Source organism: Pelobates fuscus, chromosome 9 (assembly GCF_036172605.1).
Source record: "Pelobates fuscus isolate aPelFus1 chromosome 9, aPelFus1.pri, whole genome shotgun sequence".
Classification (NCBI taxonomy): Eukaryota; Metazoa; Chordata; class Amphibia; order Anura; family Pelobatidae; genus Pelobates; species Pelobates fuscus.
This window is the reverse complement of record NC_086325.1, coordinates 165,633,895-165,650,312: the sequence shown is the minus strand read 5'-3', so window position 1 is coordinate 165,650,312 and position 16,418 is coordinate 165,633,895. Positions and strand designations below refer to the sequence as shown.

Here is a 16,418-nt window from a genome sequence, read left to right as displayed (position 1 = left end):
ACACCCATAATGCTAGCAAAGCATCATGGGAGGTGTAGTCCAAAATATCTGCAGTATGGAAGGTTGCCTATGCCTGATCTAGGGTCTGATTATCCACAACAAATGTTTAGTCTAAGTCGGTTGTTTTGTTTCATAGGTTAAGTTTAGGAAATGAAAAAATCAGTCATCAACTGACAGTGAAGAGGTACAGTCTGTCTTAATGGGGTGCAGTCTGTCTTAATGGGGTGCAGAATCAAACCTTTTATTTTTCAGTTATAAGATATGGGGTGGCAAGTCACTGCTTGGGGTTTTACAATATTTTTATTTATTTATTTTGACTGCTCGATTGTAGAGAATGTATAATCAAGGGCCCAGACCCCTAGTTATGCAGATTGACACCGATATATACTTCCTGTTATCAGAGTTAATAACTCAGTGAATAAAACACTGATGGCAAAAATAAAGATAATGCACAGTTTGTTAAATTGTACTGCGCTACTGACTGTGTTAGTGCTTTATATAAAATTGCCTATTATAAAGATGTAAAGTTAGCATACACTATTCTAAATCTATATACCGTATATATGGGTTGAGAGAGAGAGAGTGTGTTGTTGTTATTGTGTGGAAATGTGTGTTTTGGGGGTTTTCTCCTCCTTTATTTCAGTGGGAATTTGTCTAGCTGCCACGTCTCGCAGGAACCCATTTTAATAATTTCCTAACCAGGATTTGAATGAATCCTACAAATAGTTTGTGTTGGTTTTTCATTGTTGCGTACAGTATATAGTTTGTCCTTTTGTAGCCGGCTGACAAACATTCTGACTTTGACTGTTCGTTTTATTCACGTTTCAGCAGCGTCTCCTAATCTCTTTACAGAATGGGTTTAGCTTTAGAAATACCGAGTCTCTCTCTCTGTTTGAGGAAATGTAACGAATGGGGTAAACCTAAAATCCCCTGTGCTGGGGACCACAGTAGATTGAGGACACCTCACTAGTAATTTGTATAATTAAGTGTGGTAACTTGTATCACTCTGACACTGAATGCTGTTTGTTCCCATTCTGGCGGGCTGCGGAGAGCGTTACCGGGTTATCCTGCATCCAGTGGGTCTCATGCGCTGTTTGTTCTGGGCCCCCAATGCCTCTCTCATATTGGCACTTGTTACTCCTGGAGCTCTGTGAGTGGGCCACCGACCCTGGAGCTTTATGTGAGAAAAGCCAGATCCCTGTTACTTCCTACAGGAGGAGGGGGATAGCATGATTCCTCACACCCCAGGGACAGCAGCACTTAACACCTATTCCTTGGGAACCTTGCTGGCTTTCCAAGTTCCCTTTGTCTGATTCCTCCCTATAATACAGTAGCTCATTTCATGCCCCCTCCCATTAACTCTTTCCCAGCTGGAGCAGTGAGTGCAGTAGGAATGCTTTCTGTAGATTATGGAACCTCTATCCCTAAACGTGTTGCTGGCAGGTGGTTTCCATCTGGATCTCCCATGACTAGCCTTTCGGTGCCAGAGGATGGAGCATGCAGAGTGTTACACACAGAGTAATCACTTCATGGCAATGTTTTAATGGATGTTTTTGTGGTGGTATTTTTATATTAAGAGTAGGTGAAAAACAATCTGCTGAGACCGTTGAACCCGATTTACTTTATTTTTAAAGTGGTAACATTCTGCTGCAGGTTAAAAAAACACAAACTGGCCTCCAAGACTTCTCCTCCAGGGCTGCACCTTTTCTGTGGAACTTGCTTCCCTTCTCCGTTAGACTTTCACCCAGTCTCCACTCCTTCAAAAAAATCCTTGAAAGCACATCATTTAAACTGTTAGTGGGTTTTCACCCGCTTTTTACTCTTATTGGCTATATGGTGTTCTGACTTAGAACGCTGACCCGCTTCACTCTTATTGGCTATATGGTGTTCTGACTTAGAACGCTGACCCGCTTCACTCTAATTGGCTATATGGTGTTCTGACTTAGAACGCTGACCCGCTTCACTCTTATTGGCTATATGGTGTTCTAACTTAGAACACTGACCGGCTTTACGCTTATTGGCTATATGGTGTTTTAACTTAGAACACTGACCCGCTTCACTCTTATTGGCTATATGGTGTTCTAACTTCGAACACTGACCCGCTTCACTCTTATTGGCTATATGGTGTTCTAACTTCGAACACTGACCCGCTTCACTTTTATTGGCTATATGGTGTTCTGACTTAGAACACTGACCGGCTTTACTCTTATTGGCTATATGGTGTTTTAACTTAGAACACTGACCCGCTTCACTCTTATTGGCTATATGGTGTTCTGACTTAGAACACTGACCCGCTTCACTCTTATTGGCTATATGGTGTTCTAACTTAGAACACTGACCCGCTTCACTCTTATTGGCTATATGGTGTTCTAACTTAGAACACTGACCAGCTTCACTCTTATTGGCTATATGGTGTTCTAACTTAGAACACTGACCAGCTTCACTCGTATTGGCTATATGGTGTTCTGACTTAGAACACTGACCCGCTTCACTTTTATTGGCTATATGGTGTTCTAACTTAGAACACTGACCCGCTTCACTCTTATTGGCTATATGGTGTTCTAACTTAGAACACTGACCCGCTTCTCTCTTATTGGCTACATGGTGTTCTAACTTAGAACACTGACCCGCTTCACTCTTATTGGCTACATGGTGTTCTAACTTAGAACACTGACCCGCTTCACTCTTATTGGCTACATGGTGTTCTAACTTAGAACACTGACCCGCTTCACTCTTATTGGCTATATGGTGTTCTAACTTAGAACACTGACCCGCTTCACTCTTATTGGCTATATGGTGTTCTAACTTAGAACACTGACCCGCTTAACTCTTATTGGCTATATGGTGTTCTAACTTAGAACACTGACCCGCTTCACTCTTATTGGCTATATGGTGTTCTAACTTAGTCTCTAACTCTGGTCTCACCTTTGAGCCTCACATCCAGCATGTTACCAAATCCTGTAGATTCCATCTTAAAAACATAGCCCGCATCCGCCCCTTTCTTGCACCAGATACTACCAAGGAGCTTGTCCATGCTCTAGTAATTTCCCGCATGGATTATTGTAACCCTCTCCTGATTGGTCTTCCCAAAAGCCGTACTGCACCCCTACAGTCCGTAATGAACGCTGCTGCTAGATTGATTTTCCTCTCTAGTCGTTTCTCTCACACCTCACCCCTCTGCCAGTCCTTACATTGGCTTCCTGTATGCTATAGGAGTCAATTCAAGGTACTAACTCACACCTATAAAGCACTGAACAACTGTAGCCCCTCTTATATCTCCTCACAGATCCATAGGTATGTCCCTTCTCGGTCTCTCCGCTCTGCCCGTGACCACCTCCTGTCCGTTGTCCGCACCCGTACGGCCAACTCGCGCTTGCAGGACTTCTCGCAGGCGGCTCCCTTGGAATAGCCTGCCTACCGCCATCAGACTCTCCCCTAGTCTTGCATCTTTTAAGAAGTGCCTTAAAACCCATCTCTTTAGGAAAGCTTATGGCCTCCAAGACTAACCAATACCTCACATACCTGTCTCTTGCCCTCTCCTAAAGGGCAGCCCACCTTATTTGATTGCAAATTCCTGTCCTAATGTGTTTTACACCCCACCTCCTATAGAATGTAAGCTCGATTGAGCAGGGTCCTCTTCAACCTATTGTTCCCGTAAGTTTATTTGTAATTGTCCTATTTATAGTTAAATCCCCTCTCATAATATTGTAAAGCGCTACGGAATCTGTTGGTGCTATATAAATGGCAATAATAATAGAACACCTGCCTTCTTGACTTTCATGGATTTCATGGGCTTCATATTAACAATGATGAGTAGCCAATGCAAACCACCAAGTGAGTCCGTGTTCGAAACACATGGAACCTATTGACCTGCTGGCCCCTCATTGGCTGACCTAGTTCCATGTAGATGAGAGTAAAGCGGGTCAGTGTTCAAGGTTAGAACTCCTTGTAGCCAATGACCGTGAAAGAGGTAAGTGTTCTGCGTTAGAACCCCACGTATATATGAGAAAAAGGGGTGAATGTTCCAAGTTAAAACCCTGTGTAGCAAACAAGAGTCAGACGTTCGTGTTATGTTAGAACATTGTCAGACTAAGAAAAAAAACTTGTAAAAATACAGAGGTTGGAGAACCATGATAGCGTGTTAAAGGTAATGTTCTTCTTATAACTCGTCTTATGCAAACACAGGCTTGTAATAACAGCGCAATGTTGTTTTTCACTTGAACAGCATTAAAACTTACATATTTTGCAGCACATTCCTGAGCATTACTCTGCAGCCCTGAAACATGGGGTTTTCAGCCCACATCTATTTGTTGTTGGATTCCTGGTGAATTACCCTGAGGGCTCAATCAATTTGGATTCCTTGTTTTCATTGAGGGGATCAATAGGGCAAAATCGGTCTCTTAACCCTCTAAGCGCTGGAGGGATGAGCCATGCAGTGGATTAATAAGTAGGATAGAATTAGTCTGGAAGTGAGCCTTACACTTGCAGTAAATAACAGCCAGGGCCCAACCCAATTACTTGCATTCTCTCTGCCCATTTTACAGAACTGCAGGACCTTTTAAAACTTTATAATCACAATGCAATGGGTTAATAAGTCAAACAGAATTGGTGCCTTCGCCACCTGAGCTCTGGGGATAATAGCCATGCATTGCAATGGGTTAATAAGGTCTGTCCCCAGCCTCTATAGAGCTCCCCCTCCACTACCACTTGTCTGTTCACTAAGGGTTTAAGATTTTAAAGAGTGACAAAGGAGTAGGAATTCTCAGTCGCTCCCTCCTCTTCCCCCCACACGGCTGACCTGGTGTGGCCAGGGATCTCCCTGCTGTATGTGTGAGAAACGAGGGATGCTATCCTGGGATTGGGCAAAGCTCTGTAAGAAATAGACCTGGGAGGGGGGGGGAGGGTATTGTACACTAACCCATTTCCGACAGAACACTTGCAGAACCTTATAAAATCCAGCCCTCGTGGGTCTTACTGGCGCTCAATGTTTTACACATATTGGCATCTTTAATAAATTATATTAATAAATATTTCTTGAATATGTTAAAGTTTTTTTTTCTTCTTTAATAGCAGCAGTTGTGCAGTTTGGTTTAGCCTAGCACAGTTATTAGAGGAGGCAGCTTAGATGTCTCTGAACTATATTTCCCATGAAGCATTTGGGATACCAAAGTGCATACGTTTATCCCCAGCAGTTACTTTTACAAATCGGAAGAGGAAAACGTCTGACATTAAATTATCCTTGAAAACCCCACTCTCCTGCTAATCCGCTCGGTCTGGAAAACGCCGCTCAGTGTGACGGTCACATCTCTCCCAGCCAACTGCGAGAACACACCTTGAAACCACAGCAGTCTCCCATTAATAATTCACATTAATTATTGCAAAGTTCAGCGTAATGTAGTCTGTGCCTATGGAGGGTGGGGGGGAGGTTTGTACCTGGTTTTACTTGAGCTGAAAATTGCGTATTAAGTAACCCGCTGATGGTCCTGGCTTTCAGTCACAGATCTGATTGGTTTTAGTTTTCAGTCGCCGGAGGGCTGGAAGGTAAATGTTGTCATGTTGCATATATATCATTACATTTCTTTCAAAGTAAAGAGTTAATGATTCTTTGCCAACATTGTAACTCTGTCCTAAAGTCCTCCCCACACTACTCCCCTCTCATCTGTCCCCACTCTATAGCCCACAATTCTCTCCACCCCACCACTCAGGCCTGACCCTCCCTGCACCTTGCATAGAAGAACCGGTCGGTCTGCTTCAGTTCTTTTGTTGCTCATTGTACAGAATACATCGCTCGGGGCTCACTCACATTTCCTACTGACGCCTTTAATATCTATACCAAGCCAGTGCACATTCCTTCTATGTGCTGCACTCTCAACTCAGTGTGTATATACTGCCCGCTGTGGGCTCTGTCACTGTGTGTATACTGCCCGCTGTGTGATCTGTAACACTGTGTATGTACTGCCCGCTGTGTGCTCGGTCACTGTGTGAATACTGCCAGCTGTGGGCTCTGTCACTTTGTGTATACTGCCCGCTGTGTGATCTGTAACACTGTGTATGTACTGCCCGCTGTGTGCTCGGTCACTGTGTATATACTGCCCGCTGTGTGATCTGTAACACTGTGTATGTACTGCCCGCTGTGTGCTCGGTCACTGTGTATATACTGCCCGCTGTGGGCTCTGTCACTGCGTGTATACTGCCCGCTGTGTGATCTGTAACACTGTGTATGTACTGCCCGCTGTGTGCTCGGTCACTGTGTATATACTGCCCGCTGTGGGCTCTGTCACTGTGTGTATACTGCCCGCTGTGTGATCTGTAACACTGTGTATGTACTGCCCGCTGTGTGCTCGGTCACTGTGTATATACTGCCCGCTGTGGGCTCTGTCACTTTGTGTATACTGCCCGCTGTGTGATCTGTAACACTGTGTATGGACTGCCCACTGTGTGTATACTGCCAGCTGTGGGCTCTGTCACTGCGTGTATACTGCCCGCTGTGTGATCTGTAACACTGTGTATGTACTGCCCACTGTGTTTATACTGCCAGCTGTGGGCTCTGTCACTGCATGTATACTGCCCACTGTGTGATCTGTAACACTGTATATACTGCCCACTGTGTGTATACTGCCCGCTGTGTGCTCAGTCACAGTGTGTATACTGCCCACTCTGATGTGGTCTATTTAATAGCATTTATGTGAGTGTGTGTTTATACATTGTTTGTACAACATAAAAGATTGTAACTGGTCAGTGGTTATTGCTTTATTCTTGACAAAGGCAACTCGGCCTTTCATTCTGCTAAGGTTAATAAAAGGATTGCCTGTAAGGTGTGTGATACATTAAGATCCCGGACAAACTGTGCCCTTCGTGAACCTGAGAATAGCATGGCTGTATTTAGAGCTCCTCTGGCTGCCAGCTTGTTCTTGTCTGAGGCCTCGCTTATCAGAGTTTCTGGTTGGTGGGTACATGTTGTTGTAATTGAATGTTGTCTCCTTATGTTTGCTTTAGGTTTGCAGGATATGGAAGGGCTAAGCTGAGGCTCTGGGAGGGGGATCTGATGCAGTTCGAGTTGCCGATATCCAATGCTAACCCCATTCCATTCTCTTTTTTTCGTTTTTTTTCAGGTGTGCAACTGTAACAAGTACCTGCATCTCACCAACGACCAGATGCGGCATTTGATGACAATCCACGGTTTGCTAAAGGACGTGCAGAAGGCCATCGGTGAGATAAAAACTTACATTATCCTCATTGTGACTGGAATCAAACCGTTATTTTAAATATTCATGCCAAACATTGATCCTCAGCTTCCTATTTTAATGCAGGGTTAACAGAACTCTGTATTTAAAATTGTGTAAACCTCAAAGGTGCCCAGTACGTTTGGGATGAGGAGAGACGGGGGTTAAATGGCGTGCCTCCCCTCTCTGCTGACATTCCATCAACCATTCTGTACCCAAGAAGGCCTTAATTAGCCAATGATATGTTATGTATCACTTTAACTGGACATTAACGCATTCTGCGCTTTCCGTTACTAAGGGAGCCATTAAATAGCTGTGAGGACATACCATGGGGATTATTCACTAAACACCGCCTTGTAGTGAATTGAAAACCAAAATTGCAAAATAGCCAATTTAGCAAAGTTCTCCAACTCCACTAGAGTTGCACCTGGTTCCCCCCTTAAACTTTGCAACGTGGTTTTTAATTTCACTATAATTTGCAAGTAAACTGCAAGTATTTGTGAAGCACATTTCTCATGAAGCGGTGCTTGTTTTGCGGTGTCTGCTGTAAAACATGGAGCGTCACAACAGGCCAGCATGGAAAGAGTCTGAGTGTTTTCTACCCTGTAATTAGGGCCCATTAGTGAATGGAGTATTGAAGGTCATTCCAAGGTTATGTCCCACATGTCAGAGTGTACATTCACAGCTTAGTTTCCCGGGCCCCATTGCATGGCTGTGTGCTTTCTTGTTGGGGTAACTTCAGTTGTTCAGATGGGGATACTGTCTCTTTTTGGCACCTTAAAGGGTGCTTTGTGAGTCTTCCTGTGTATCCCTGGCTGGCTGAGAGCTCCCCCTCCTTCTCCCCTCTGTTTGTTCTGTCTGTAGAGAAGTGTGAGAAAGCAGGCAGTTTGCCTCGCAGTGAAGGTGTGTCTCCTATGATGCCGCTCTCCTTGGCTCACTTGCTCGCTCGGATTTACACGCACTATCTCACTTATCCTGCTTCACTGTTTATTCACCAAACACCAAAAAGGAGTGAGTTCCAAATTTAATTGAGGACGTTTTGGAAAAATCTCACCAACTCTGCTATAGTCAAACCTTGGATATTTTAGTCAGATTTTTGCAATTCATTGTTTAACCCCTTAACCCCTTAAGGACCAAACTTCTGGAATAAAAGGGAATCATGACATGTCAGACACGTCATGTGTCCTTAAGGGGTTAAGGACACATGACATGTGTGACATGTCATGATTCCCTTTTATTCCAGAAGTTTGGTCCTTAAGGGGTTAAAGAGTTACTCCAAGCACCGCAACCATTTCATTAATTTGAAGTGCTCATGGTGCCTTTCGCTCTGACATGCTGCACATGCAGAGATTAACCCATTAGCTGCTGAAGGTGTAACCCCATGACAAAGATCCAAGCTGACTAATGTCATATCTGTGCAAAACAGAATGCTGGTGTCAGCATGCCCCTTCCTCCCCCCAGGCTGCCCTCCCAAATCTTCCACCCCCTCCGGTGAAAAGGAGGATCGGACTTAGGGAGAACTCGGCCTCTCTGCTGGGAAAAAACCCAAGCTATTTTGTAATAAGGGTTACTTATATGGAAACTCCAACATTTGGTTTGAGTAACACTTTAATTGACTACAACTGGGTATCTGATTTACTAGAATCTATTGTTTATGAACGGACCAAGAGGTGAAAACCGCCAGTTTCCTTGCAACCAAATTCATATTTGCTTGATTTAATCTGACAAAAATCTGCTGCATTTCAATGTTCTCATTATTAAATCACGTTAACAGAGCGTTATTAGAATACTTTTCTATATCCCTACAGGGGGGCAGGTTTTTAGAAGCGGTTTGGTTTAAGTTGATTTCTTCATGAAAAATTAATTTTTGGGGGCTTAGGGCAACACTACATCTTACAAACGACTTATTCCCTCTCCCTCCCCCCCTTCCCAGACTGTATCTTTCTGTACAGACTGCTATTACACTGGTTGAATGGAAGATCTGTAGCAGAGAGTGTTGCAGATCGCTTTGTGGCCGTAGTGTGTTGGTGAGTTTTTCCAGAAGGAACGTACATGTTCTTGGATGGCAATACCAGATCTAGTGTTGTATAAACCAGAAGGGAAAAGAGAAAAACACACACAAGGCGAGAATTCTCACCCATTTCAAAGTTTTTATCCTGGATAAAACCTGCGCACACTGCTGAATAATTCCATACACCATTACCATTTCCTTATCTTTTCCCAGGCATCCTGTCATTGCTCTTCCTGTCCCTGGGGGGAGTACAGGCCTTCCTTAAAGGTGTCACATTCCTACCCCTAGCTTCTCACACAAGCTGCGTCTGTGATCAGATCACACACCTTGTTACAAGCTGGGGGCTTTATACCTAGACTGAGACAGGATTTACTCAGGAATGAAAGTACAGGAATTCCTTTCATGCCCTCAAATTTCATTTTGGTTTGATGCACCCACCGCACCCTCCCCAAGTAACTTGAAATTTGGGAAACTAGAAAAAATAATTACATTAGGTGACTCCACTTTGTATGGAATTTTTGGTCCGTCCCATGTGACGTAAAATAAGTTAAAAATGAATATTAATCAGATTACTCTGAAAATTAAATTTTCTAGATTAATTGTAGGTAAAACGATTTTACTTCTTAACCATCACGCACAGAGTTCAGTTACTTTGGAGCCATGCTGGTCCAGATACAAGACATATGGCTGGAATCTCAGACGTGCAGCATGTGCTGTGTCTTTCCCTCTCTGACTGTTTCAGGGCACAACGTGGCAAATTCAAATTATGTTCTCTAAAGGATAGGTGACTTTCACATTTATAAAAATACCAAAGCGCTGTAAATGTACAGTAATGCTGTGAAATGGATAAGCATTCCCAGTATTGTCCTTCTTAAGTACGCAAAGCTCACATGTTTAAATTAAAAATATGTCTATATAAGTGTAGAGCAAACAAATAGTGATAGATATATAGTTTATTTCTTTTAAATATATATATATATATTTTGAAGAAAATTGCGGGTGCACTCACAGGTCTTGAAAAAGATCCTATAGGGGTCAAAACATTGATTGGGGCAGATTTAATTTGTATGTTACGAAAATAAAAGAATCCCCTTGATACAAGACCTGTGAGTGCACCTGCAATTTTCTTTAATATACATCTGCACGCCAAGGTTGCACCAAGGTAATAAATCTGCTAAATATTGGTAAAGGGGTGAGTGCCAATCCTACTAACATTATTTATATATAGATATACAGAGATATACAGAGCTATAGATACAGATATATTCATATTCTGTTTAGTGACTAGGAGCTAAAATTTTAGATTCCGCTTAATTCCTGACAATTCACACTTTAAATCAATAGACTTTAGAATCTGCCAAGGCTGAAATATTCCATGAAATTATGGCAGCCAATCATTATACCACAACGAAACGTACCCATGCTCGTGGCAGCCAATCGGCTGGCTGCAGTGGGCTCATTTTCCATTATCTTGGTTTTAAAAATAAGGGAAATTTACTCTGTGTAGACTGTTTTAGGGTGGGAACAAAAGATCCTGGTGAGGCTTTTAAGAGCAGAGATAATTTCATCAGCGGTCTCTGAATAACAGATTTCCCGTGGGCTTTACAGGAGAATTGCTTATCAGCTGCAGAGTTAAAGCCCCTCTGGTCATAGAATAAGCCCTGACTTTTTTAATTCACAATAGGACAGGCAGATAACCAGCTCTAATTAGCACTTGTAGAGCTAAAGAAGCGATCTGTTCCATTGACCATTTGAAAAGGATCATTTGGCCATAGGTTTAATGTGACCATTCACAGCATGTTCCCTTCCATCAAGACCATGGGATATCCCTTCTTATGCAGATTCATTGATCGGCCATCCTCTATTCAATCAGGGATTTGTAATCAGCCCTGCAGCAGCCATTCATCTCCCGGCAAAGTGGATGCAGTTTGACCACCATGGGACCCGGATGTTTTAGGAGAAAAAAAAACATTCCTGTGTGCATATTCCATGTGTTATGTCACAAATGCCACACAGCGAGTTTGCTTAAGTTTTCACCTGGGTAGAATGTGCCGTTAGTTATGCAATTCATTTAACCCCTTAAAGACACAACTTCATAGGTAAAAGGCCAGCATGATGCAATATTTCCAGGGGTTAATAACAAAAACAAGATTCTATAGGCAGTGATTGATTTTTGGCCAAACTGACAGAATCTGGAACAGTCAGATTTCATTTACAGAAACAAAAATGTTTACTGTGGTGTCCAAATGTAAAATTATAATTAAAGAAATGCAGTGAAAAGCTAAGATTGTACTTCCAATAAAGAAAAATTCTAAAGTTACATCCAATTCTTGGCTTAGGTTTGTCCATGAACATTGGTCTTTGTGAAGCCACGAGAAGCATCTCTAAATGAGAGGAATTTTAGTGGAGGGGCTGGGGTTTGAGACCCTTCTTAAGCCCCCATTGAACTTTTCCACTTTGAAGTCCCTTTCTATTCTCGGACTCTTTGAAGTCCAGTGATAAAAGGGTCCACGATATTGGGAGGTCCAAAAAACATCCTGCAGAACTTTCCGTTTGCCTTCTCTCCACTATTCCAGCTTGTATTTGTAAAGGGACGATGTTTTCTATTAGATTACTTATAGTTGTCTGTAAATCGAAGGGGGGAAAACTTGACTTGCTCGAATTAACTCATTTTTTGTGTAACCCTTCAATGTTTTCTGCAGTAATGTCCAAGTTCCCTACAGGGAGTGCTTGCAACCTAAAATGTTATTTTTCAAGTAATGGATTGTAAGGGCATTCTGTTGCTAATTTAAAACCCAATATTATGAAGCTTTTCTTAAAAAAAAAAAAAATTATGATCGGGTTGTTTGGTCTACAGATTATACTGGGTCTCTAACGGGCCACGAACATGGAACCCAAAGACTGGCCTTTTCTGACAACGAACTTCCAGAATTGCGAAAATAGATTCATCCTTAAGTCAAATCCTTGCTGAATAACAAAAAAAAACAAAACAATCACACAATATTTCAGCCTGTGTGTAATTATACACTTATGTTCTGTAACCTGTTAAGTCACATGATCGAGGCTTACATTCTACCAACTTCCTTCCCAGTGACCCATCGTTAATAATTCTAGCTGATATTGTATCCTCTACTTTCTGTGCCTTCTGCATACTCCTATATAACCATGAATAATGCAATTTATTTTTTTGCCAGATTCCATGAAGACTGTTTTGACAATTAAGAATTTTAATCCATTCAATAACGGACATGTATGTTGGCCCTATTTTGGGAGATGACATTTACACCTCCTAATGAGGCTCTGGGTTAAAGTTATGGGTGTGGATTTTTGCCACCTCATTTTGTACTTGACTGGATTTGAAACCAGGGAGGCTCCAATCCCATCTTGACGTGTCCATGTGGCAGTCTGACTGCCTAAGTGACCATCCATGCCTTTGGAACGAGACTCAAATACCAAACATTCCTTTAAGTGTGCAAAAGGTCAAAACACAATGTAACCATAGAACAATACTTGGCATTTTACTCTGCTGGCGTGTTCCCAACGTTTTTGTTGCAATGGGACAGTGGAGAGTGCGAGAGGAGCCACTTTAGAGTGATTCCGCTGCGTATGTGGTCAACGCGAGCAGGGATCTTCTATTCTGCAGTCCTGTAGGTGCAATTCATTTCCAATGGTTACCAAATACCATGGAAAACACTGAACGCTTCGTAGTTGCAATTCCCATCTGGCATGTAATTAAAACAAAGTAATTTGGGATATTGGTTTGTGGATCAGCAGTTTGTTACTAACAAAACAATGGGAACCCCTAATCTACTTCCAAAACTCCTTGAAATCAATCTGGAATCATACGTCTTACAAATAAATGGTTAGTCTAGTCAGTGGATACTATTTTGGCGAGGTTCTAGTGGTTTCCACCTTATGTAATCGTGTCTTTGGTGGAAAATGCTGCAGCCATATTGTTCTTCCCATCTTGAGCTCGCCTCCCTTCTTACTCCTTCTCCTGCCCTATCAGGATAGGCCTTGCACCAAAGGAATAAATCAATTTAAAATACACAGAATAATGATGCAGACTTGTTCAAGATGGATACCCCATCAAATCCTACCAACCCCACCGCGATAAACTTGAAATCACTGAAGGCAATCCAAGAATTGTGGGTTTCAGCTGTATTTCTCAAGACAACACTGACCGAGCAATTACCAAAAACACACTGTGACATCATTATGATTTATGGTCAATGGGCAGAGATACTGACCAATTTAATGTGCCTAATGAGAGCACCCACAGGGCCCCATCCCTTGGCACTAAAGGGGTTAAAACCCCTTCAGCTACTTACTTTAATCCAGCGCCGGGCTCTCTCGGCGCTGGTGACCTCTCTTCCCCCTGTCGACGTCAGCTCCCGAGTGGAGCGGAATGCGCATGCGCGGCAAGATCCGCGCGCGCATTCAAACAGTCCATAGGAAAGCATTTCTCAATGCTTTCCTATGGACGTTCTGCACGCTGAATGCGATTTTCGCATCCAGCGTCGCACAAGCGCCTCTAGCGGCTGTCAGGAAGGCAGCCACTAGAGGCTGGATTAACCCTGAAATGCAAGCATAGCCGTTTCTCTGAAACTGCTATGTTTACATCTGAAGGGTTAAAACCTGGGGGACCTGGCACCCAGACCACTTAATTGAGCTGAAGTGGTCTGGGTGAACAGGTCCCTGGCTTCCCATAGCCCAATCCCCACTAGAGGTGTGGCTAGGGCAGAGATTACACACTTCCTTGTAGCCATACATGTTCATACAGCAATGGGCACTGTGATAGGCTGAAAGTGGTCAGCTGACATTCACAATGCTTTCTCATTAGTCCAGGCAGCACAGAGGGGATTATCATGAAAAGCCGGTAAACGCTGAATGGAAGGAAGGCGCCAGGGGACTCCAGTCACTGAGATGAAGCTGTGCTCAGTGTCTGTTTCAGTTACAGTTACCTTTACAGTTTTTGTTTAATCTCCCGCAATCCTTTGCCTACCGTACTCATCTCACCCTCAGTGAACATGACTCCCGACATTCTACAATTTCCTGCTTACCTTCACCTTCCCCCACTCTCTTGTTTTTATGACTCGCTAAGCTTTCTTTTTTACATCTTTTCTTTCCTTATTTTTCTCCATATCAAGACTGCCAGACACCAAGGATATTTATGCCGGTATAATTGGCCTCATTGTGATGGTATCTAAACACTTGTGCCCTTACATTCTCTCTGTAGCTGAAACGCTGGGCACTAGAAGCCGGCCCATGTTCCTGCCGCAAGGCGATTGTAATTAAATGTAAAGGGCAATATTTGTGGTTTAGGCTTTTAGTGGCTGCGCTTGCCATAAAGTTACTCTGCTCCGTTAATTACTTGTGTGGCCGGGACAACTGATTGTTTAGGAGGTAATGGCCGCGACCTTAAAACTTTATTGAATTAGAATTTTTATCCATTGTTGTATAGAGACTATTTATACTTTGTTTGGTAATATTTTTTTATTTTTTTTAATCTAGAAGTTGATTTAGAGTTACGTTGCCATACTTCCTTTACTCCTATAGATCATGGTCTGAGCATCTTGTAAGCTGATCAACCTGCAAGAATATTGCACAGAGTTTTCCTAAAGGGGCTCGGTATCAGAACCAAATTTCACTTTTCTTACGGATCTTACGGAATTGGAGAGACTGTAAATGGAAGACTTTAAAAGGACATTGTAGGCACCATTACTGCTTCATCTCATTGTTAGTGGTCATAGAGTTCCCTGGCGCAATCCTTCCATTCAACGTTTAATGGATTTTAATGATAAAGGAGTCCCCTCCCCTCTGTGCTGCTTGGGCTAATGAGGAAGAATTTACCTGAGCAGCAATGGACAGCTTTATTGGTTGAGAGTGTCAGCTGATCGCGTTCACCCTATAACAGAGCTCATTGCTGGTATGAATCGGCTAGAAGGAAGTGTGTAATCACTGCTTTATTCCGTGTTAAACTGCTCGAAAATGGTTTAACACTGAATGGAGGGACAGCGCCAGGGGACTCCAGGTACTATAACTGAGACGGGCTTAAAGATAAACATGTTGGCTTTGTTTTTACAAGAGACCAACAAACCTTTAAACAACATTATGTATTTTTTTTTTTTAATTATGTATTGGACGTTTATATGTGCACATACTTTTTACGTATTGACCTGTTTCCATTAAGGGGCTTATTTAACTTTATTTTTTTTTTCCTTTCCTCTTCACTATCTCTAAAGGTCCATTAGACCCAGGACTACATAGAGGATCAACAGAAAATGACAGTACCCAGTGGATGACTGATCTTGGCCTTTCGGCAAACTCCCTCAAACTACCTAGCGGGGCGTTTCTCCAACTCAAACGCGTCCCCGTCGGGCTCTTGGAGAGGATCCAGCTGTTCTACTGCTGCAGTCAGTGTGGCAAGGTCTACTGGGATGGGTCGCATTTTGATCAAGTTGCATTGCAGTTCCGGGGGGTCCTTCATAACTCGGGAGACTTCCACCATTGGAATGCCACCTCCAGTGTACCGTTCCACCAGGAAGTTTGAATTTTCATTTTATTTTACAAAAAGTTTTTTTAATTTCTCCCTCAAGACTTGCCAAAAAAAATCTTTTTTTTTTTTTTTTTTTATTGAAGAAATGTGATTTTGATAGCATGATTATGCTGTCCTTACAGGTGTCTGAACAGTCTAACACATGCAGCCTGACTGCTCACATCTCATCAAGCATGGAAAAAGACTGCATTTCATGCATGTTATATTTTGTTTTCTTTTTCAATTTACTACTGTATTTTGGCCTTTTAATCACTTTATTTTTAAGCATTTTTATAAAAATTGGGACGAAATTAAGTGATGTCTGTTTGTATTCCTTCAATTAACAAGTGATGTGAAGATTCGTGTTCCTCAGTCTCATTGTTAAAACTATTTATACCTGAACTTGGCACCCGTTTAGGTTGGCTGAGTTTCATAGGAAATGCAGTTCAAAGCTTACACAAAGCATCATGGCTTCTTCAGTGATTTAAATTGGTTATGGTGCCTGGAGCGTGTATGTGCAGCATTTCACATCATAGAAGTGTTATTAGCCAGCACAGAATGACAATGTTTGAAAGAGCGCAATCCCTTTTTCGAGGTTTTGTCCTGTATGTTTCATCAGCTTCAAACATTATGTTTACTTTACGAA

General features: G+C 42.5%; 1 protein-coding gene across 2 annotated transcripts in view; it reads left to right on the top strand.

Moving 5' to 3' along the window:
- EXD3 (exonuclease 3'-5' domain containing 3) overlaps positions 1-16,087 on the top strand; it is a 159,529-nt gene extending 143,442 nt beyond the window's left edge. For both annotated transcript variants that reach the window (XM_063432996.1, XM_063432995.1), the window contains exons 20-21: positions 7,113-7,209; positions 15,480-16,087. In XM_063432996.1, coding sequence (XP_063289066.1) covers positions 7,113-7,209; positions 15,480-15,787 — 405 coding nt within the window. In that variant the 3' untranslated portion in view covers positions 15,788-16,087. The remainder of the gene's footprint in view (positions 1-7,112; positions 7,210-15,479) is intronic.
- Positions 16,088-16,418: the final 331 nt, after the last annotated feature.